The sequence below is a fragment of the Staurois parvus genome, unplaced genomic scaffold, assembly GCF_062004578.1.
Source record: "Staurois parvus isolate SC_StPar_1 unplaced genomic scaffold, SC_StPar_1.0 ptg000608l, whole genome shotgun sequence".
NCBI lineage: Eukaryota > Metazoa > Chordata > Amphibia > Anura > Ranidae > Staurois > Staurois parvus.
In genome coordinates, this window is record NW_028318404.1 from 818,317 (window position 1) to 840,910 (window position 22,594).

Genomic DNA, 22,594 nt, shown 5'->3' on the forward strand with positions numbered 1-22,594 from the left:
CAGGAAAAAGGTTCCTGCAGAATGTTCAAAGCGCAGCTGCTCGGAAATCAAAAAGGTACCATGCGATGTCCCTGAACCCACAAATGTGCTGTTTGTTAGATGCATGGGGGTGCCATTATGAATGACAGCCCTGCATGTTTTGGCTGTGGGTGGTTGCAGATATTGGGACAGCTATGATTCCACCATTCATAGTGTAAACCTAGCCTAACTCAATGGGAAGAAAAGTTATCGCTATTTGTACAGTCTTGATCGACGTACACTGAACAGATGAGGAAATTGTACAGTGTATTGCCATCATAAGGGTGACCATGTATTCCACAATCTGATTGTAGTCCCCCTCATGGTGACCATGTACGTGTTCTGTTTTGATCGATCTCCTCTGATATTTATAAATAGCAATACAGTCAATTGATTTGGACACACAGGGAAATGTATATCTGTCGATTTGTTAAAGCAGACCTTCACCCTACTTGTGAAATTGCCCTTTCCAATTTTTATTTCTTAAGATTTTTAATTGTAGCAGCACCTCAACTGTCACTGCTTGACTCATGCACAGATGTGCTGCCAGGGCTCAGTTTCTGAAAGAGCCTTGCGGCACATCTGCACATGTGCTGGAGTACCTGGTATCTGTTCATATGCGGGTGTTGCTGTGCATGTACAAAGACTGCTAACAGGGTCTTTGGGCATATGATCATGTGCTGGCAGGCTCTGCCAGGACCCAAAGGCCAGACAGCCAGTGGGTGTGTTTGCACCTCCACCATACTGGCAGTGCCTGGGTGGGGGATGGTGGAGCCACTTACTGTGGCGGAATAAAGCTCAATTCCACCATATAATCTCATGTTATGGATCCAAATACTTTGCTCATAAATATGATAGTATCTCGGTGCTGACAATTAAATATGTGGGAAGGGAGGTTATGGATTTTTGTTTGTGGAATTGATTGTTTTGATTGAATCTCACATTGATTGGAAGAAAAATTGACATTTTGTAACTATAATACTACACAATCTGATTGTATGGTGGCCATGCACACTTCAATAAATCAATTTTCCATTGACATCTGATGAGAATAATTTTTTTTTTTTTTTTTTTTTTTTAGTCATTAACATTTGGTCAATATGCCACACACAGGGAAGTGGATTTCAATTGCTAGTTTCAAGGTACAATTGTAAGTTATCCATTACATCTGTTTCCACCATACAATCTCAAACTCCGTGATTTGAAGTACAGTCCAATTCATGAGCGCTGTGCTACCGACCGATGCAACAGTCGATTATCTTAATGTAAAGCAATGGGAGGGAAGGTTTTGTTATTTGTTCCAGTTTTTTGATCAAATTTCACATCAATCAGATTATTATACAGGATTTATATAGCGCCAACAGTTTGCTCAGCGCTTTACAATAAAAAGGGAGACAATACAGCAACAATACAGTTCAATATAAGAGGGTTAGCAGGGCCCTGCTCCTTGGAGCTTACAATCGAAGAGTATTGAAGTGTATATGGCCATCATTTGCTCTATCAACTGTGTAGTGTATCAACTATCTGATTGGATTATTTAAGGTTGTCATCCTAATATATAGTTTTATAAAATAGATTGTATAGTGTATGGCCAACTTTAGAATTTAATTACAGCTGAATTAAATCAAAATCAGTCAGCACTCACAAAAATGTGTTAACGCAACTAACAGTCCCAAAAGCACATGGTGTCGTTCACAGGGGAGTACTGATCCGTACTCCCTTGCGAAGGGCTTCCCCAGCCCAGGATGTGCGAGCAACCTGTTGAAATCAAAGCTGGGAAGACAGCTGAACAGAACACCACATGCATCCTGAAGTGCACTTCCTTGCCGGTCCAATGCATGGATCAGGATGCAGACAGACTGTGTTCTGATCCATGCATCGGACCTGCACAGATGTACAATCTAGGATGTGTGTGAGGTCCCTGTAGCCAGCTTGCCTGCCATTGATTTCAACAGGTTGCCTGCACGCTACTGCACAGAATGTCTGCATCCCAGTCAGCTGAAAACAGACCTTTGCATGGTTGTACAGATCACTATACCATATGGAAGGCCTGAGTTATAAATCTTCACTGTGATCGTGCATGTGAATGAGGTCAACCGTAACCACTGAAATGACTACAAAAGTATCTGTTCATGTTGTACAGTGGTACATGTAATAAACTCTCCCATACCTTAGATTGTACGCCCCTTGAGGGTTGAGGACTGAGGTGAATGTACAATATATGTTTGGAAATTGACAGCGCTAGAGAAGTACCTGAAATAAATCAAATATGCTGCTGCCCTTTTTCTTGATGAAACGTATCTAGTTTTGCAGCCGGATTGATGGTGCTGGTGATCTTGCTTGCACAACCAGGTAGAAATCATATAGGTTGTTGCAGGGGAGGAGTCTCTGTAGAGTAGGTGTAGAGTGCTCCTTCTCCCAAAGAGGAACGTCACCCTTACCTAGCTTATTGGTATGGGGTTTTTTTTTTCTTCTTTGGTTTCTATAGATTAAAAAAAGCATTCTAAAGCCCAGCTTTGTCCTTACAGGCCAATGTTCTCATTGTCACTGTGCCCCCGTGCTACTATCTTGGTCTTCTGTGTGTGCAATGCCTGCAAGAAGAAAAGGCCCAGGTCCTATAGATCCCGCTGGCTGTCTGCAATCGCAATGCAGGAAGTCAAACATGAAGGGGGGAAATATATATATATATATATCTTTCATATTCCCCCAATTGGGGGGAGAGTCCTAGTCATGGGTGACTGTCTGCTTTAGGTGCTTGTGCTCACACATAGAACATACAGACACTTATGCATCAATGTTCAGTCTATGAACATGTGCATATGTATGTTGTTTTTTATGGATCTTAATGCAGTGTGAGTGTACTGATCTTTATGTGCTGTGTGCAAGGGCACCATCGCAAACACTAGAACTGTGTTCAGATCCATAGAAAAAAAACATGCTGATAAAAAAAAAAATGTCCATGATCCCTCTGTTTTTGTATCTGCACCCCCCATTCTGCCATTTGACCTGTCTGTATTTCTACAAGATCCACACTGTGGCTCCTCTGCTGCAACTCCCAGCCAGTCCCTCAGTGTTTGTGCATACCTAGAGAAAATTCCATTAATTCCTATGAAGAGGCTGTCTGTCTTTCCCACTGATAGATGTCCTTTCTGTAGGAATAAATGGTTCTATGCATGTGCAGACAGTGTGGATGATGCAGGTATGTGTACAGTAAAAGACTGGGGGAGATTAAAAGGGAAAATGGCTAAATACTTGTAAAGGGACTATTTGATTTGAAGTTTTGTCCATCAGTTCCTAAGACTCGCTGCTCTTCCCCACAGCATTACCCTGCCTAAAGTCTTCTAAAGTCCAGTACAACTTACAAGTCACCTCTCCATCCCCAGCCTGTGACTAGACAGTGAAAGGAGAAACAGCACAGTGATGAGCTCACCATAGTCACTCTGCTCTCTCCTCCTCTCAGGATGCTGCGGTATGTTTAATTGGCTCTTTCCTATTTCTCCCTCCCCCTCTGTGATCAGTGCTATACAGTACCAAGTCAAATTCAGGACTTCACACTGAAAAAAAAAGTACATTTAGGGCACATTCACACTAACTGCACTCTAGCATGTGGGCTGGTGTTAGTGGGGATAGTGCCTTGTGGTGTTACAATGGAACACAGTTTCCCTTTTACTCTATTGAAATGTTAAAGTGACATTTCATTCACTTCCATGCACCTCAATGGAGTGTTGCAGAAAAATGCAGGCAGCATTGCAGAATGCCCAGGGTACAAAGAAGGCCATTGTTTTCTATGTGCTCTTGTAGTGACTGGTGTTTATCAAATGTAGAAAAATGCCAGTCAATGCACATAGTGTGAATAGTCCCTTCCTATGTCTCTTGCGTCTAACTTCATTTTTAAGCAGAACTTGAATCAGATTGCTGGGACTGCTTATTCCTGTTTAACTTTGTTTTTACTGTTGATAAATTCCAGCCACCCACTTTACACCAATTCCCCTATCAGGGCTTTTAGACATAGACACAGCTGGTTGATGATGTCCTTTGTAAAGGTCTGTGCCCTGTGATTATAGAAAAATCAAATGGTAAAATTTGTGGTTGGAGTAAGAAGGGGGTTTGCCTTATATTCCCATCTATGTTTCAGCAGTACTGACCACTATGTAAGAAATAAAAGATGGGTTAATGTTCCTTTTATAGTCTTCTTACCCATCATCCCTCTACAGTTTTCTTGGTGAATTGAGAAACAAGTGTCTAGAAGACGGAAACAAAAGGGTAGTTGTCCCCTTTTTACCCTGTTCACCTACATTTTGGCCTGTTAGTGCCATTTTGGTAAATTAAGGCCTTTTTTTTTTTTTTTAGAAAGTCTTTGTATAGGTTTGATGCCTGGGAATTGCAACCACTATAAGTGGTGTAGTGGTCCAGGTACCGGTTTAAGTTCAGGCTGGTTAGTAAGTGCCAGCCAATGGGAAGCTGTACCTAAACACCACTAATGGGTGATGCAGCCGCTGTTAGAACTGAGGACTGGAGCCAGCAAGGGGCTGATGTTCAGAGGTTGTAAGGAATGGTTTACTTGCATGTTATTGCAATGGTTGGTGGGGGTGCTTTTTAAGGGGTCTAGACACTTTCAAGACTAGGAAGAGCTTGTTCTCTGATTTGTGTACATGGCATGGCAATATCAGCAAGGATGGAATGAAATCACAGCAGTTTCCTATGTGTTGCTCCAAATGACTATGGGCACAAATAACTGTACTGTCTTTTATTTGCTAGTGGAATAAAATATGAAATAGAAATTATTTTTGCTGTATTAGTAATGCACTCGCATGGCACAGTGACAGCCATGACTTAAGCCTGGTACACATGATGAGAATATTGGAAGAATGATGGTCTGGGTTTTTTTTTTTTCTGGGTGAATATTGTACTGATTAAATGAAAATCGTACAGTCCTGGTATCTTACGAAAAAAATGTTTGTGTTTCTCCCTTCAAAAAATTTCAGCCGAAAGCGGTGTCTTTGCTTCAAAAGTGGTATTTTTCATCTGATTTTCTGATCGCGTGTACTAGGCTTTAGGACGCTGTCGGGAGGAGGAGCGTTGGTAACATAATCCCATACATTATTATCTGATATACAAAGAAACAATTTTTCTATTGATAACAAATGTAAACGTCTGCTTTCTCATTTCCCAAATGTAGGTGATGAGTTCTTGAAATGTTTCTATAGGAACACTGATTGTTTCTTAGATGGCGAGTTCTATCTTCTGATCTGGTTTGAGGCAACAGGTTAATTGGCAAACATTAACTAGCCAACTGTATGGTAGACATGAGGTGGGGAGGGGTGCGCAATCTATTAAAGGGAGTCCCACCAATACCAGTCTCCTGATAAACTGAAGAGGAAGTGTAGTGTCATGTAATGTGACTTAGTCTTGTAGGCTAGTGACTCCTCCTTGTGGGAAAAGACAAGGAAGTACTTGGACGCCTAAACCTGTATCTATTGTGTTTTGGGTTTCTTTTTTCCTTGCTAGACCAAACAAGCTTATTTTCTGCTCGCCTTTAGTTGAACGGGGGTTTTCCTCAACAATATCAAAGCTCCATCCTCCATTAACTAGTGGAAGCCAGTTTTCTTCACTTGTTCCGGAGTCGGAAGAGCCATTTAAGGCCCAATTCACACCTGAGTTTCTGTAGTGCGAAGCTCCAAAATGGGAGTGGTGGGGGGGGGGGGGGAAATCAGTATTGCTCTGAAGATGGTTCACATCTCCACTCCAAGTCGCCTGAAGCTCAAACATTGTGTAGCTAATTTTGTAGCTCAAATTGGGCAGATTTGCACGTTTTTTGGTGGCTTTTTTTTATTCTCACAGAAAATTGCATGCTGTCACGTGATTTAATGCACGTATTTGTGTGATTTTTCTACGCAAATGAACATGTTCGAAATAGTAATGAGTAAATGTAAAATACATATGTAAATAATTCACCTCTGATCTTAAAAGAAAATAATAATCGCCTGAACAAAAAATTGTTTTTATAACTTAAGGTTATGGGTTAAATATTTTTTTTTACAAGTATTTAAGATTTTTATTTGTGTAATTTTACATTTATTCATTTTTTTAATTATCTAAAACAAGCTGATGAAAAAGCTGAAGCAGAAAAACCTAGCAACAAATGATGCAACAGATGATGTTTTTCTCTATTGGCTAATAAAAAAAAAAAAAAAGAAACCCGCCAAAGCTCAAACTGCTAAATGCTCTGTATGAAAACGTGCAACAGCCACAGTAAAATATGCGTGAAAAACACTGCACTCAGATGTGAATGGAGCCTAACACTTGTAAATCTTGTAGCTTTCTAGCGGACCTGATGTAAGGTTTATTTCATTAGAGAAAGCTCATTAAAGCCAAAGACAGCTTATTGGAAGCCATCCAGGAATGCTTATTAAAGGATGGTAATTAGTACACTGGGGCACAGGAAGCATGACTGTCCATAGCAGCTAACCTGACCTGTTGTCTTGGTTTATAGGTATACAGCATATGTCTTTTATTTTTTACTTCCTAAAAAAGGCTTGTTGTTCATCTAATAGTATCTAGTTTGAGGGCATAGAAAGGCATATTTCAGTGCATGGCCATCACTCATAGAAACCATATTCCACGTTTGTTTTTCTTCTAGTTCAGGTTGAAAATGATCTGGTTGCTATGAAGATTTATTAGTCCTTTATAAATGGGCAGACATCTCATGAATCCATTTCATGTGACACTGCAGTCTTGCATTTCCAGCATCATTCTTCTTCAGTTCCCATTGGGTTATATCTGTAACTTTGTCCATGTTGAATTATGTCAACTAACCAGGCAAGTTTCAGCTTTTATTCACTAAAATGAAAGTCTGGTTGCTATTCGATGCGTTGCGGCTTCCGTGTATACCTGAGCGGTGTGACCGTGAGCAGATTTTCTGGCTTTCAGGGCCTAAATGAATGGATGTTTGTAGAGTGACAGATGCTGGATAAATATTGGCTGACCCATCAGCTGTGATGGGTTAGGAATATGCAGTTCTTTGTTATATACAAAGTAAACCTTCCCATATCAGTGCTTCAAGCATTCCATTATCTCACAGGAAAAATGTCTTGCTTCAAAGCCACTGAATTGGTGGCTGCACTGGAAACCTCCATCACCAAGAAGTGCCATTTACCCTGGAGCCTTGCAGTGTAGAATGTGTGGCTCCTGTGAAGTAATGTTAATTCTATTTAGCAAAGGGAGGCTATTAACAGCATGACAAGAGGATGCCCCAGGGCAACTCCTATTCCAGGGATGCCTGAAATAACATGGAGATGATGCAATTCATTACCATAGGAAATGCTAATGATTCACCCTTCCCCCATTCCCACCCTGCTGACGCACACAGGAGTCTTTATGTACGTGCAGCAGAAAACAGGTATCCCTAGCCCAGAGAGTTCTGAGGGGGAGACTTGTGTGTAAAGAGTAGTGATAATCATTGTAATCTTTCAAGGCCCTTTCCATGGAATGATTGTGTAAACTGTCTTATGCGGGACCCTTGCGCTGTTTGCCGTAACTTCCTCTATATGTAGTCGTCTGTAAAGGCCCTTTTGTGGTCTGTTTTTGCTCAGTGCTCGGCATGTATGCTGTTTGGCAGAGCTGAGTAAATATCAGAACTGGATGGACAAATAAAAATCCTCTAGATAAAACTGCTCCCTTATTAATTTTGTGTGTTTACAGTAGTTGTACTTCGAGTGTAGCTTTAAAGTGTAACTAAAGTAAAACTTAAATTTGGGATAGAATGGAGAGGGATTGGAATTTTTTTTTTTTCTTTCAGGTTCTTATTACACAGGGTGAATCTTCTTTAACAGGCACACAGACTGCTTGATGCACCTACCGTTAACACACACTTAAACATGGTGTGTGTGTGTGGGGTTGGGTTTTTCTTTTTTTTTTGTTTTTTTTTTTTTTTGCTGCCTGTGGGTTTTTTTCTGCCTCAAATTGCTCCTGCCTCTAAATGCCTGTGTGTGCATTGACACGCAAGTTAATATGGAGGAAGCAGCCCTTTAAAAGAATAAGTTCACCTTTCCAAAAAAAATAATAAATGCACATTTTATTTTTTTTTTTAAGGTGAAAAAAATGTGCATTTATTTTTTTTTGTGTTGGGAGCCTCTAAAGCATTGCGCCAACAATCAGCAGATTACTGATGCCATGTAGGTCTCCTGCAGACTGTCGGTGCATCTACTTGCTTGTACATCCCATTCGATCAAGCCGGTACTTCTGACAGGAAGAATCCGTGAACTACCACAGCAGTTTGGTAGTTCATTGAAGACTACAAGCTGACAGCTGCTAAGGCTTTTGGGACCTGTAGTCCATTGATCAGAGGACTGTGCATGAATGACGTGGCTGTGTGGGTGGAGCCATGCACGGCTGCGCAGTTTTTTTGAAAAGTGACAGCTTGTACAGGGAACCTCTCCCCGTACTTCTGTCATGGGGAGAGGGCCAGTGGGTGTTGGCCGCAGGATCGGGAACATGGTACGTGTTCCACCCTAAAAATGGGTGGAACATGTAACATGTTCCCAAAAGGTATACTTATCCTATAACTGTGTGCATGAGGCCTTGAAGTATTTGTAAAAAAAAAAAAAAAAAAAAAATGTAAACTTTCATGCTTTGAGCCTAATCTTGATTCAGTGCTGTGTCTGAGAGTGCGGTCTTTCTCTCCTCCCTGACTCAGAGATGGCAGCAGTGGGGGAGCCATTGGCTCCTGCTGCTGTCAATCACAGCCCGCTTTTTGGGGCATCCATAGACACAGGCAGCACAGCTCAGGATCAGGACCTTCAGGTATGCCAATGCGGCTTCCTCTGGAGGCACACTGGGAAGAGGCAGACCCCAGGAGAGAATTGGGCTGCTCTGTGCAAAACCATTAAACCGTTGCCCAGAGCAGAGAAGGATAAACTTTTTTTTTTTTTTTCCCACCTTACAATCACTTAAGCTGTTTGATTTTTACACACTGCTTTGTACTTATCATGCTGGTGTACCATAAAGTCTGATAATGGTGATGGGCTCAATGCAGGATCATTGATTTATGGTGATGAGTAAAAACATTTCTGTTTGCCATCTAGTCTTTATACTGTAGATGTCACAAGACACTCCATTAGGTTGTGCTGGAGTGCAACACTAATTACATTGTTTGCAGATACCTACTGCTGAGGACATCCTGCTCTCACCTGTTTTGATTTTGTGTGCGCATAACAAAGTATCCCCTATCACAGCAAACACAGACTGTTACTTGATTTTAAGAGGCAACCCATAGAGCATATGTGTGTGCGCATAAAAAAGTGTCTTCCATCACAGCAAACAGTCTCCATGATGTGCCTCTTAAGGAAATCCCTTAAGAATCAAGTACAGTTGCAATAATCAGGGATGTGGAAATTTTTGAAAAAATTACTTTGCCCATGGACTAAATTGGGGTCCAATCTACTTGGCCAGATAATACATTTAAATCAAAATCGTATTTAAATCTTAGGTGCTTTTAGGAATGTCTGGGTGGCTGGCTTTTAAAAGCAAAGTTGGCTTTATGGTGACTTAAACATTTTAATAAGGAAAAAAACAAAAAAACTTTATTCCTTCAGATTACGCTCGCACATGGAAGCCCTTGGGTGCTCAGTACAAGCGCATGCTGAGAAGCCGAATCGAGCTCTGGTGTCTGTTCTGTTAAGACAATTTCACATCTAAAAGAGAACATAATAAATGCACATTTTTTTTATTTGTTTTGAGGGAGCTTGGAAAGCATTGCACCAGCTATCAGCAGATCACTGATGCCATGTAGGACTCCTGCAGACTGTCAGTGTAATCTGCCCATACATTGTACAGGCTGGCAGCTTTACACTGACAGGAAGAAGTGAACTTTCACAGCTCTCACCAGCACTGTGATAGTTAATTGAGGACTATGAGCCGACACCCACAAAGAATGTTGGTACTTATAGTTGATTCAGTCACTGAACTCTGTGAATGAATGATGCTGCTGCTGTGTGGGGTGGAGCCCTGCAAAGCTGCGCTCTTTTCAAAAAGTGAGAGCTGGTACAGGGAACTTCTCCCCATACTGCTGCCACACAGAGGACTCGGATTGCTGAGCCACTGCAGTAACATGTTACGCCCTAAAACGGGTGGCAGATGTAACCTGTTTCTGAATGTGAACTTATCCTTTTTATCCCTTTCACTGCCAGAGCCCTTTTTTGCGTCTTTCTGCAATTCTAGGCCTGAAGATTGCATAAAACCCCCAAAACATTATATATTTTCTAACAGCAGAGACCCTAGAGCAGTGTTTTTCTCAACCTTTTTTCAATCAAGGCACCCTTTAAAATTATGGACAGTCTAGAGCATGAGTGTCAAACTGGCGGTCCTCCAGCTGTTGCTAAACTAAAAGTCCCATGAAGCATTGCAAGATTGACAGTTGCAAGCATGATTCCGAAAGGCCAAGGCATGATGGGACTTGTAGTTTCGCAACAGCTGGAGGGCCTCTAGTTTGACACCCCTGGTCTAGAGGCACCCCATTTTAGAATGGGGTGCCTCAAGACTGTCCATTTTAAAGGGCGCCCCATTCTAAAATATGAAACTATTTGAATAGTTTTATATAATGCAGCAACAACCAGCACTGATGGAGAGGGGCAGTGGAGGGTCAAACTAGGATGCTGTGCAGGCAGGTGACATCCTCATCAACTGATAACTTTGGTTGCCAGGACGCTGGTGGCTAGAAGTGTAACTAAAAGGCAGGCTTGTTCACCTGTTGGCTTGTAGTATGCAAGCATTGGGCAATTATTTATACATTTTGCCAAGGAACTCCTGAGGAAAACTCCAGGCACTCTTGTTGAGAAAGGCTGCCCTAGAGAATAAAATAATGTAGTTACAATTTTCTCCTACGTCTTCCAGGACAGCCATCTGAGACCTTGGGCTCCTCCCTCCGGATCAGGAAACACACCATCCCCCATGCCTTTAAAAGGCAGGCCTCCGGGCCTCACATCCAGTTTTTTGTGTTTCCTGAGCTGGAAGGATGCACGCCAGTAGGAGCCAGGGTGATCCTCGCACCCTCAGGAAGGCTGGCCTGGAAGGGTGTGGTGCGGTCTGTACCTCCGTCCCCGGTGCCTTCCACGTGGTGGGGCTGGCATCTGGTGGTGTCCTTCAGGCCCAGGTGGGTAACCGGCGCTGCCGCATGTCACTGGGGCTTGCCCCGATCGTGGCCTCTCCTCGGACCCGGCATTCAGTTGAATGTGCAGGGGAGAGGCGGGACTTCCGGTTGGGCGCGGCCTTGCGTTCCAGCAACCGGAAGTAGCAGGGCGGATGCGCTCCACAGGCCGGAAGTCCGCCAGTGACGTCGGCGCCGGAGACGCGGCTCCGATCTCCAGAGGCGCAGGCACCACCAGGGGAATTAAAAGCCGGTGGGCGTGCGGAGCGGCGGCGCTGTCTCCACGCCAGGGGGATGATGGAAGCAGGACCTTCTCAGGCTGACCCAGGTCCCGGTACCGGCTCCTCCCAGGTAAGCTTGGGGAGGCTCCCCTTTATGCTATATTCCTGGGGGGGGTGTTTTTAGGAGGTCCCTTAAGTCCCCAAGTTTGTGGGTGTTGGGGTACGCTGCAATTTTTTTCCACAGTACTGGATGCAGTGGGGGTCCTGGGATATTGTTCCTCTCAAGTACCTAGTTCTGTTTTTTTGTCATTTCTTCTTTAGACTAAAACACAGGACAGGACCCCAGTACAGGCCCCAAAGAGGAGATGTGCAGTGTGTGCGGCCAAGTTAGGCGCAGGATATGAGAAGCCTTTATGCCGAAACTGCATTGATAGTCTTGTTAGAGACGAATCTTTTACAACATGCCATAAAGTTTTGTCCTCTATTAAAGAGGATATGTCGGCAACGTTTCAGGCGTTTAGGTCCCTTCTGGATAGGATTCAGTCTCCTTTGGAGATTGGTTCGCAGTCTGCATTGGGGATCATGCCCTCCCGGCAGGTAGTTCCGGAAGAGGAGGAAGACATTCCTCGATCTCGGACATCTTCCCAGTTAGGTTCAGGGTCCGAGGAGGAGGAAGCCCCCACCTCTTCAGGCTCTAAGTATAGATTGGCCCTAGAAGAGGTGGACGAGCTTTTGAAAGCAATTTATGAAACTCTGGAGATAGAGGAGGAAGAAGTGACCTTGTCGAAGCATGATCTCATGTATCAGGGGCTTCATGCTAAAAAAGCCAGAGTTTTTCCGGTCCATAGTTCCTTGGTTGAAACTATCAGACAGGAGTGGGAAAGCCCGGAGAGGAGGCCCTTCTTTTCCGGTGCCCTAAAGAGGAGATTCCCCTTTGACGAGGACCCCTCGCAACCCTGGAACAAGGTTCCAAAATTAGATGCCCCTTTGTCCAGGATTTCGAAAAGGACGGATCTGAGGACATGGGGGCCTTAAAGGACCCTATGGACGAGGGGGGAAGTTTTGTTGCGAAGAGCCTGGGAATCCTCTTCAGTCAGTTTGAAGCCAGCCCTGTCGGCGACTTGTGTGGCCAGAAATTTGGAGTGCTGGTTAGCCCAACTACAGAATCGCCTAGCGGCAGGAACCTCGAGGCAGCAGATCCTAAAATCACTACCGTTGCTTCTGAAAGCGGCGGGGTTTTTGGCAGACGCCTCGGCAGAATCGGTCAAGCTTGCGGCCAGGTCCTCAGCCCTGGTTAACTCCGCTAGGCGAGCTTTGTGGTTAAAGACCTGGGTGGGGGATTCAGCGTCCAAGTTGCGTTTATGCGCATTACCATTTTTGGGGGATAACCTTTTTGGCCCAGGCCTGGAGGAGGCTCACGATATTACCACAACTTTTCAGTAAAAAAAATGTACTTAAGTTAATTTCAAGGCACAAAAAGGCATGAAATTACCAAATTTTTTTGGTAAAAGATGAAGTTGCACCAAGTAAATATCCAACATGTCAAACCTACCAGTTTAGTGTTAATGGAGGTCTGATGCTAGAATTATTGATCTCATTCTGCCGTGCGTGGCGATGTGTAACGTGTATTGCAATTGCTGGTTTCACGCGGAGGCATCCCAGTGTGTGCTTTTTATGTCTGTACATGCATTTATGTGGGGGGCCTCAAATTTTTTTTGGGAGGGAGTATATACTTGAGTGTAACTTTACATTTTTACAATTAAATTTATTTTTTTTTTCCATTACATAGGGGACAAAAAGTTGAGGACGGCACTGTAGTGGGGTGTGTGGAAACAATCAGGTGACAGCCGCCCAAGTGCTTCCACCTGACAAGTGAGCCTGCAGCAGGGCTAAATGTGAAAAAAAAAACTTTTTTTTTTTTTTCTTTTAAAAGCTTTTGTAAACTCTACCATTGAACTTTTCATTTTTACTCCCATTTGGGCTGTTAAATTCACCATTTGAAATAATTTTAAATGTTCGATAAGTACAAGAATACTCTTAACTAATTGATCTGATCTCGACAATCTAATTTGCAAGGCTTGTTGAGTGTTCTACTTGATATATAGATAACCACTATAGGGAGAGACTAGAACCATAGTTTTGCTGCGAATCAGGAAGTAAATCCTACATATGTAATAAACATACTGCTGCCCATTGAAGATCTGTGGTCACATCGTACACTTGAATTTATAATAGCATCAGTATTGTACTAGAAAACAATATTTATATTTGACAATCCAATATAAACTTACTTGAAAAATCTCATTTTTTCATGTTGTGATTTCTGCCAGTCTGCTTGCCATATTTCCACAACATTGTGGATTCCTTGCATGCTTTGCTGCTTCTCATCTGCTGTTCACCTTTAATTTCTAAGGATTACATATTCCTCGGCACCTTACTGTTTGCATGCAGTGATTCCTGTACTGACTCCGTCTCCTGAAACTCCTCTCAGCACCTATGTCGTTAAGAAGGCAGTCTCTGTGAAATGTCACACAGCAGTGATTGACAAGGCATAGTGATTGTGAAGTTCCCCACTCATTAACTACCTTACATTCTGCAAAGTACACTTTAAAAACATCAGTCTCATCAAGATTAATAGGCTAGCAAAAATTGAAATTGTGGAAACGAATATAAACTTTGGGCATAGATACACCAAACTGGTTTAGTGAAGAATCGGACAAAATGTCCACAAAAATCTTGACGAGCACACCGTGCCCTGAGGATGTTGCTTTTACGCTCCCACCATGAGGAGGATCCGCTATCAGATTTTGGTTAGGTTAATATAAACCCTTTTGGAGTGCCCCACTTCCTTTCATCTCAGGAGGTCACTGTCCTGGTCTTGTGTGTTATGGTGCTGAATATTCACACAAAATCAGGGTCTCGTTTACTGAAGATAAACCTTATTAATGTGCTTTGTTCTATCATTTCTGGAATCCATTTAAGATCTTTGCATACAGTGATCTATTTCCTCATCAGAAGATGCTCTTGTTCACCTTTCCATTCACAACAATCTGAGCAGTTTGTGTTCTTTGGGTTAGTGGTCAGTTTACAGTAGATAAATCATTCTGGATTCAATTGTCATTTCATCCAAACTATTTGTCTGTACAGCAGAGATCTTTTGATATATGGAAGGCTTTCTTTCAGAACTGAATAGTTCTGTAATTAATCCAAATTCTGTCACTGCCAGGCCTTAACAGAGCTCCAGGAGGATCTTTCAAGCCCTCTTGTCAGCCAAACATTGTATGTAGTTACTTGATTACCTGATAATGATATCCTTGACTGACTGTTTTAGATTGCGCAGTACATAATCATGGTCAGGCATGCATGGGTCATTTTTTGAGAACTGACTGGCATTCTGATCATGCATGCACATAATTTGCCAATCTTATATTTTCTCTAAAGCCAGATTCCCACAGTTTCTAAAAGGGGGTGCATAGTAAGTGTTTTTTCAGTGCCTGAAAAGCGCCCTCCAATTGTCGGGTAGGGAACGGTGTACTGAGTAGAACCTGAGTCTACTTTCCTGTTAACTGGTTATCCTATAATGATATGAATTTGTTTGCATTCACCTAGGACTCATTCGCAAAGGTACAGAGCCACATACAGTGTGACCCTGTACAGTGTTTGTTTTTTTTTTTTTTGTTTTTGGTCTAACAAGGAGCTGCATGCAGGCAGTCTACTGCTGTAAAGATATATATCTGCACAGTACAGGGAGAGATGCATGAACCCGCTAGTCACAGTAGGGACAAACACTGCGTTTATATTTTCTGATACTTTTAAAATAGCAGCACCCATTACAAAGGGAAGTACTAGGTTCATAGGGAATATAGTGATGTGGACCAATTAAATTTGTACCCTGTGTAGTGGACAAAGTTCTTGACAATCCGTAACCGCTCAGCTATGTTGTGGGTCAGACAGGTATTACAACATGTCATTGCCGTACAAGGAGACTCTTTCCTAGGCAGTGTAATCTTAGTTCATTCTATATTGCTCCCAGGAAAATCTTGCCAGTAAAGATCAAATATCTTTAAAGGCAAAAACCTTGTTTTGGGTAGAGTAGAAATGAGGTAGAACCCCTGTTGGGTTTCCATTTTGTTACATAGTTGGTCTGGCTGAAAAAAAGACAAACGTCCATCCAGTTCAACCATAAAAAAAAAAGTGATAATCCTACACCCACAGTTGATCCAGAGGAAGGCAAACCCAGCAAAGCATGATCCAGTTTGCTCCTGCATTGGAAAAAATTCCTTCCTGATCCCCCAAGAGGCAATCGGATATTCCCTGGATCAGCTTTACCTATAAATAGTAACCAGTTATATTCTGTATCCAAAAAAGAATCCAGGCCCTTGTTGTTTTTTTTTTTTTTTTTTTTTTTTTTTTCTAAAGCAACCCACTGAGTGGGCCAGAACCAACTCTATCAGTTTGGTTGCCCCTCTCTGTACTTTCTCCAGTTCCCCAATGTTCTTTTTGTGACTTGGTGCCCAAAACTGAACTGCATATTCCAGATGAGGTCTTGCCAATGATTTGTACAGAGGTAATAGCACTCTCTGGAGTCTATACCTCTATTATTACAAGAGAGGATTTTGCTCGCTTTAGAAACCGCAGCTTGGCATTGCATGCCATTATTAAGCTTGTGATCTACCAGAACTCCCAGATCCTTCTCCACCATTGATTCCCCCAGTTGTACCCCCCCTAGTATGTATGATGCATGGATATTCTTAGCCCCCAAGTGCATCACCTTACATTTATCAACATTAAACCTCATTTGCCACATAGTTGCCCAATTAAACAGTGCATTGAGGTCGGCTTGTAAATTGGAGACATCCTGTAAGGACGTTATTCCACTGCACAGCTTGGTGTCATCTGCAAAGACTGAAATGGGATTTTTAATCCCAGACCTTATATCATTTATAAATATATTTAGTAAGGGTCCCAACACTGAACCCCGGGGTACACCACTGACAACCCTAGACCATTCAGAGTATGAATCATTAACCATTAGTTCTAATCTTTGAATGCGATCTTTTAGCCAGTTTTCTATCCATTTTATATACAGATTTTTCCAAGCCCATAGACTTTACCTTACACATTAGCCATGTGTGGGGAACTGTGTCAAACGCTTTTGCAAAATCCAAGTATATCACATCCACCGCCACTCCTCTGTCCAAGGTTTTGCTCACCCCCTCATAAAAAGAAATCAGATTTGTTTGACAACTTCTGTCTTTCATGAATCCATGCTGTCTGTTGCTTAAAATATTTTTTTCCAGCAAGAACTCATCTATGTGGTCTTTTTATTAAACTCTCCAGTATCTTCCCAACTATAGAAGTTAAACTAAAGTCTAGAATTACTTGGTAAAGATTTTGACCCCTTTTTAAATATTGGCACTACATTGGCCTTCTGCCAATCCAGTGGTACTATGCCAGTCAATAAAGTCCTAAAAATTCTTAAAGTAGAAACGATGGCTTTGAAATGAGAGCTCAATTCTTTAAGGGCCCGTAGGTTTATGCCATCCGGTCCAGGTGCTTTATTCACCTTTTTATTGTCTAAATATTTTTGGATCATATCAATTGTGAGCCAACGTGGATCATCTGGAGCTGTGTCAATACCATGCCCATTATGGACAAGAGCTCCCCCATGCTCCATTGTATACACAGAGATGAAGGGATTTAATAAATTTGCCTTCTCTTTGTCCCCAGTCACCCACTCTAGATTATTTTGTAAAGGGCCTACATGCTCAGACCGAACCTTTTTTACTATTAATATCTTTAATGTATTTTTCAAAAAAGTTGCATGTATAGTAGCTTACAGTGAATCTCCTTACTTTGTAAAGAGGAAAAAGGAAATCATCCTGCAATAGAGTAAGATATGACAAACCTACTATCAATATGCCTCATGTGATATAAATCTAGAAGTCTCCTTAGGAGCACTTATATTCCCAGCTAAAGGAGTCAACTGCGCGAGTATATAAATCGCAGATTGTTACTATCGGTTGAAAACCAAGACGAGAAAATCAAAACCTGACTTTGGTTATTAGACTATATGTAGAGATAGGAGACTGTCTGTCTGCAGCAAAAGCTGTACAACCAAATTTATAAAGGAAGAGGAAAAAAGAAACAAGGTAGATTAAGATAGTCAGAAGGGGGGGGGGGGGGGGAATGTGAATGTATCCTTCCAGACAGTCCCGGGTATCCCAAGGTGGTTTAATAAGGCATTAAAGAGGTATCTGTACAGGTGAGACTGGGATTCAGGGGCACCAAATCTTATTAAATTTAGAGATTGTATTGTGAAGTTGAACTGTCAAGTATTCCATTTTATGAACATCATGAATACATTTGTGGAGATTAGTTTATTAGAGTGACAGTTGAGTTCTAATGCTTTTTTTCCCTGTTAAGGAGATCCAACCTCTATTTGTCCTATTGACTGCTGTCACTGGGATAGAAATGAGGGAATATCAATTTGGAGTTGTCACCAGAAGAGGAACACAGGGGAAATCGTCCAATGCAATCACTTGTCTTAGAAGGCTGTCTAAGAGGGGACTTGCCTGTCTTTGGAGAGATTTCATCCTGCTTCCTGTGGTGTTTTGCAGGAAGTGAAGGAAAATCTCTTCAATGGGAAACAAATTACCAAAAATGTAAAACTGACAGATGTTTTAACCATTTCCTGTTTTAAACATTCCCTATTCTATCTGAAATTAAAGTTTTTTTTTGTTTTTGTTTTTTTTTTTTTTTGGGCTTTAAATACACAAGATTTTGTAATAAGGTAGATTACGGCATTCACGAAGAGAGAACTTGGCTTTGGCTGCATCCTCCTACCTTTTTTAGAGGCTGATAGTAACTGAATTCTTTGAATGTCAGTGTGACTTGGCAAGTGGCCATTCTGTTTCTAGCTCATTATGATGGAGGACTTGCTTCCTAAAAAGGGAAACACTGGGCCTCATTTATACAAGTGTAGGAAAAGAAGAGAGGAGTTGGCCATGTTTATCCAATTAGATTTCAGGTTTTAATAAAAAGAGCTGGTTGCTGGGGGTCATCACACTGATGCTAGATATCCGATCCGATTTCTAATATAAAGCTTTAAGAAAGGAAAAATTGTTTTCACAAAACACCCTAACGAGCACATTGTTTTTACATGGTATTTAGATGAGGTGAGTGCATGTATTTAGAGACCTTGTCACCAACTTCAATTGTAGATAAGTGTTTTTAAATGCTAGCTTGTATTTTTCCTTTTCTTTAACCACCTCCCGCCCGCCATATAGTCCAATGACTGGTGCAATGTGGTTCTCTTATTCTGGGAGGATGTCATATGACGTCGACCTATTCTCACCGCGCATGCGCGGCTCAGGGAGCGCGTGGTGATCGGTGGTGCGCTGTCCCTCGGACACAGCGGATCACCAAAAGAGCCGAAGATGTCGGCTCAGTCATGTGATCAGCTGTGTCCAATCACAGCTGATCACATGTAAACAGGGAAATGCCGGTTATCGGAATTTCTCTCCTTGAGCTGTCACGCTGACAGCTCGAGAGGAGAGCCGGTAATCTGCTTTCCGCGGAGGGACATCTACACTGATCATCAGGGCAGTGGTGATCAATGTGCCCTGATGATCAGTGTAGCCCCAGCAGTGCCTTGTGCCAGTGCCACATCAATGCCAAATATCAGTGCCTACCAGTGCACATCAATGCCAAATATCAGTGCCCATCTGAGCTGCCTTTCAGTGCCGCCTATCAGTGCCATGTATCAGTGCTGCCTTTCAGTAATGCTTGTCAATGCCCATCAGTGCCACCTACCAGTGCCTCCTCATCAGTGCCACCTATCAGTGTCCATCAGTGCAGCCTATCATTGCCCACCACTGCAGTCTCATTAGCGTATATCAGTGAAGGAGAAAAATCACTTATTTACAATTTTATAACAAAAACTAAGAAAAAAAAACGTGTGGGGGTTTTTTTTGTTTTTCCAAAAATTTAGTGGTTTTTGGTTTAAGAAAAAAAAAATCCAGAAGTGATACCACCAAAAGAAAGCTCTATCTGTCACAAAAAAATGATAAAAATTTCATGTGTACAGTGTTGTATGACTGCGCAATTGTCATTCAAAGTGTGACAGCGCTGGAAATTGGCCTGGACAGGAAGGGGGTATAAGTGCCCGGTAGGCAAGTGGTTAAACTATATTGATATGCAATGGGGCTATGAAATTGCTAGCCAGATATAACTACTTCAGGTTATCTTCTTAAACAGCCCTATCACCCCCTGCACATCAGTCCTATATTCTCCTGGGAGTGTCCAATTACTGTCTGTTGGTCTAGCGCTCCTGTCTCTTCCCTCACCTCCCTACAAAACCTTTTTATATTGTTTCTGGGGGAGGAGTAAAGGGAAATACTAGAGGGAGCAATCCCCTGAGGCTGCTGGCATCACGTCCAAGGTGGCAGTAGTCTTGGGGCTATTGGATGACTTTAACATTAACCACTTGCCTACCGGGCACTTTTACCCCCTTCCTGACCAGACCAATTTTCAGTTTTCAATGCTCATACAATTGCGCGGTCATGCAACGCTGTACCCAGCTGCAAGTGTACAATCCAAACGCACACGTTCCTGAATTAAAAATGGCTGTGTGTATAAGTGGGTGCTGCAGCGACCGTCAGCTGGAACCGAACAGAATCGGCAAGGGAAAATGTCACTAGCACACCGAGGATCACCAATATGGGTCCAAAAGTTTTAATGAACACTCATAGTTACAGCAAGGCAACGTTTCGGAGTCTCACAGGACCCCTTCATCAGGCATATGACAAATTGTGACAAACTGCAGAACTTTTTTAGAAAACCATCCACCAATCAGAGTGAAGTGAAATGAGCTTGGCCCCGCCCCATGATGTCATGTTCCTTCCAAAAATGCATTCAAATCAATGTAAACAAACATTACAAACTGCGAAAATAAAACCATCAGATGTACATAAACTGCATTCCCGGGGATATAGACATTGTGGTCACGTGTATCCTGGTACTCCCCGGATTGTAATAGTGTCAGCTGAAAGCAGCGCTGGATTCTGGAAACAATGACCAGTAGCATATATGTCCCTGACAGAAGATAGACTTGCCTAGAGATGGGGGGGGGTGTCTCCGATTGCCAAGTGAGCTGCAATGGGGACACACCTACAGTGGTCCTATTAGTGCAGTGGCCGACAGTTTCATGGCGACGCATGTCACCTGCATGCACCATGCAGGATCCATATTGGTGATCCTCGCTGTGCTGGTGACAATTTTCCCTTGCTGTACCCAGCTGGTCACATGGTAAAACAGCAGTTTGGCCTGTTCTGTAGTCATGTGATCAGCTGTGCCTGAAGGACATTCAGACTCCCTCCCAGAACTAGCCGACCGCGCAGTTTTTTGGCTATAGCACAGTTGGGAACTGGTTAAAGGGTTAGTTCCCTGTTAGACAAAATTGTCCTGTACTGATTCTTGGGGTTGCTGATCTATGAGCACCCCGGCAGCAGGTCTGGGGATTTGGGACATCCCCTGCTTTTCAATGTGTTCGTTCCAGGAAGGGCCAGGGTGATTCACTGTGACAGTGCTGACCAATCAGAATATATCTGGTCCATCATGGAAGCGCTGACTGGAGGAGAACAGGGTACTTCAGGTTCCAAGATCGCTACACCAGCTGTCGGCTCAGCAATCCTGGGGGCAAGTACAGTGTTCACTTTTTTACATCTTTCTGTAAAGGTGAACTAACACTTTAAATATCTGTGTGTGTGTGTGTGTATATATATGTATGTATGTGTATATGTATATATATATATATATATATATATATATATATATATATATATATTTATTTTCTCATATGCGCTTCCTTTTGTTTACCTGAGTGGTCTTTACAATCCTTTTTTTTGTTTTGTTTTGTAAGAACATACAGTTGTGGGGCTGTCCAATTTGTAGATGCTGGTGGTCTCTGATTTCCTAACTAGCAGTGTGTGGGGGTTTTTTTTTCTTTTTTTTTTCTTCAGAGGCCTTTAGTGGTAGGTATCAGATTTTGTTGCAGGTTTTTAAACACTTTACATGAAACAGCTTAAAGTAAATCTTGTCATTTATTTGGGGAAAAAAGCCTAAAGGGAAACGAGTCCCACTTTATACACCAGCCTGAGCTACAGAGATGACACAGCTTTCTTAGACAACACTAAGGCTGCAGTTTTCTCCTCATGGACCATGAGTGATGCTGGAATTTCCTTGTGGATTGCCGGATGCTGACTGGTCTGACTCCAGAGCGTGTTAATGTCCACAGCTGTGATTGGCTAGACCCTGCTGCAGTGTGAATGCAGAGTCAGAGCAGCCGGCTTCAGTATTTTTGGTGTGAGCATTTGCAGAGTGAGGGCAAACCAGACTCCAGGTGTTTAACTGTCTTGCATGATGCTGGCTGCACAGCTACATTCCTGCTCCTAATTCCAGTGTTACATTTCTTTTTTGCTGTGTCATACAAGCAGAGAATCAGCCAGGTGTTTAAAGGGTGTGTTTTTGGAGGTTTCATTCCTCAGTCTGCACATTTCTTAATTTGCCAACGAAAGGAAGGATGCTGAAATCAGTCTGGGAGTTCTTAGGCACATATATTCCCTGGATAGCCTGCAAGGGCTCTGACGGTGATCATGTAAATGGTCCCTCTATTACGGAGGGGACAGATGTGAAGGAACAGAGTGATGCTGATGAGGGCCAGATTGTCCTGATGGTGGTGGCGCCCTGGAAGGAACTGCAGCAGGTAAAGTTTTCTTGTCAGTGAACCATCAAAGCATGTCAGTGGATGTCACTCAGCAGAGGAATATGGAAACGCACAAGACTGCAAAACTGAGTGACTTTGAACTGGGAATGGAATTAATGCTAGGCGTGTAACTGCTGCCTCTCTAGTTGTTGCCGTATATTGGGAGAGGGCTTTCAGTTTTAGTTCATTGACCACACTGAAAGGGCTCGGAAATTAAAGGGAAATTGCAGAAATTAAAGGCAACGTGTCATAAGCTGCTGGTACCAATGCCAGAGGGGTTAGTATGAAAATCGCTGACCTAGAACAAGGATGTAGTTCCAGAATTCTGACTTCCCTGGCTGCACACTTGTTCGTTTTGTCACTCATTGAAGCAGTCCTAGTACTTTTTTTTTTTTTTTTTTTTTCTTCAGATTTTTACTGTTGCCATTCTACACATTTCTCATTATT

The 22,594-nt window shown here is 42.5% G+C and overlaps 1 protein-coding gene across 3 annotated transcripts in view; it reads left to right on the plus strand.

Moving 5' to 3' along the window:
• Window positions 1–22,594, plus strand: part of SLC25A25 (solute carrier family 25 member 25) — a 44,494-nt gene that overhangs the window by 2,300 nt on the left and 19,600 nt on the right. Inside the window, exon 1 of one of the 3 annotated variants that reach the window (XM_089692933.1) lies at window positions 21,718–22,147. The exons of the other annotated variants lie outside the window; for them this stretch is intronic. Within the exon in view, the coding sequence (XP_089549059.1) occupies window positions 21,965–22,147 (183 nt within the window). The 5' untranslated portion in view covers window positions 21,718–21,964. Of the gene's footprint in view, window positions 1–21,717; window positions 22,148–22,594 lie in introns of those variants that run through there. 3 annotated transcript variants of the gene reach the window in all.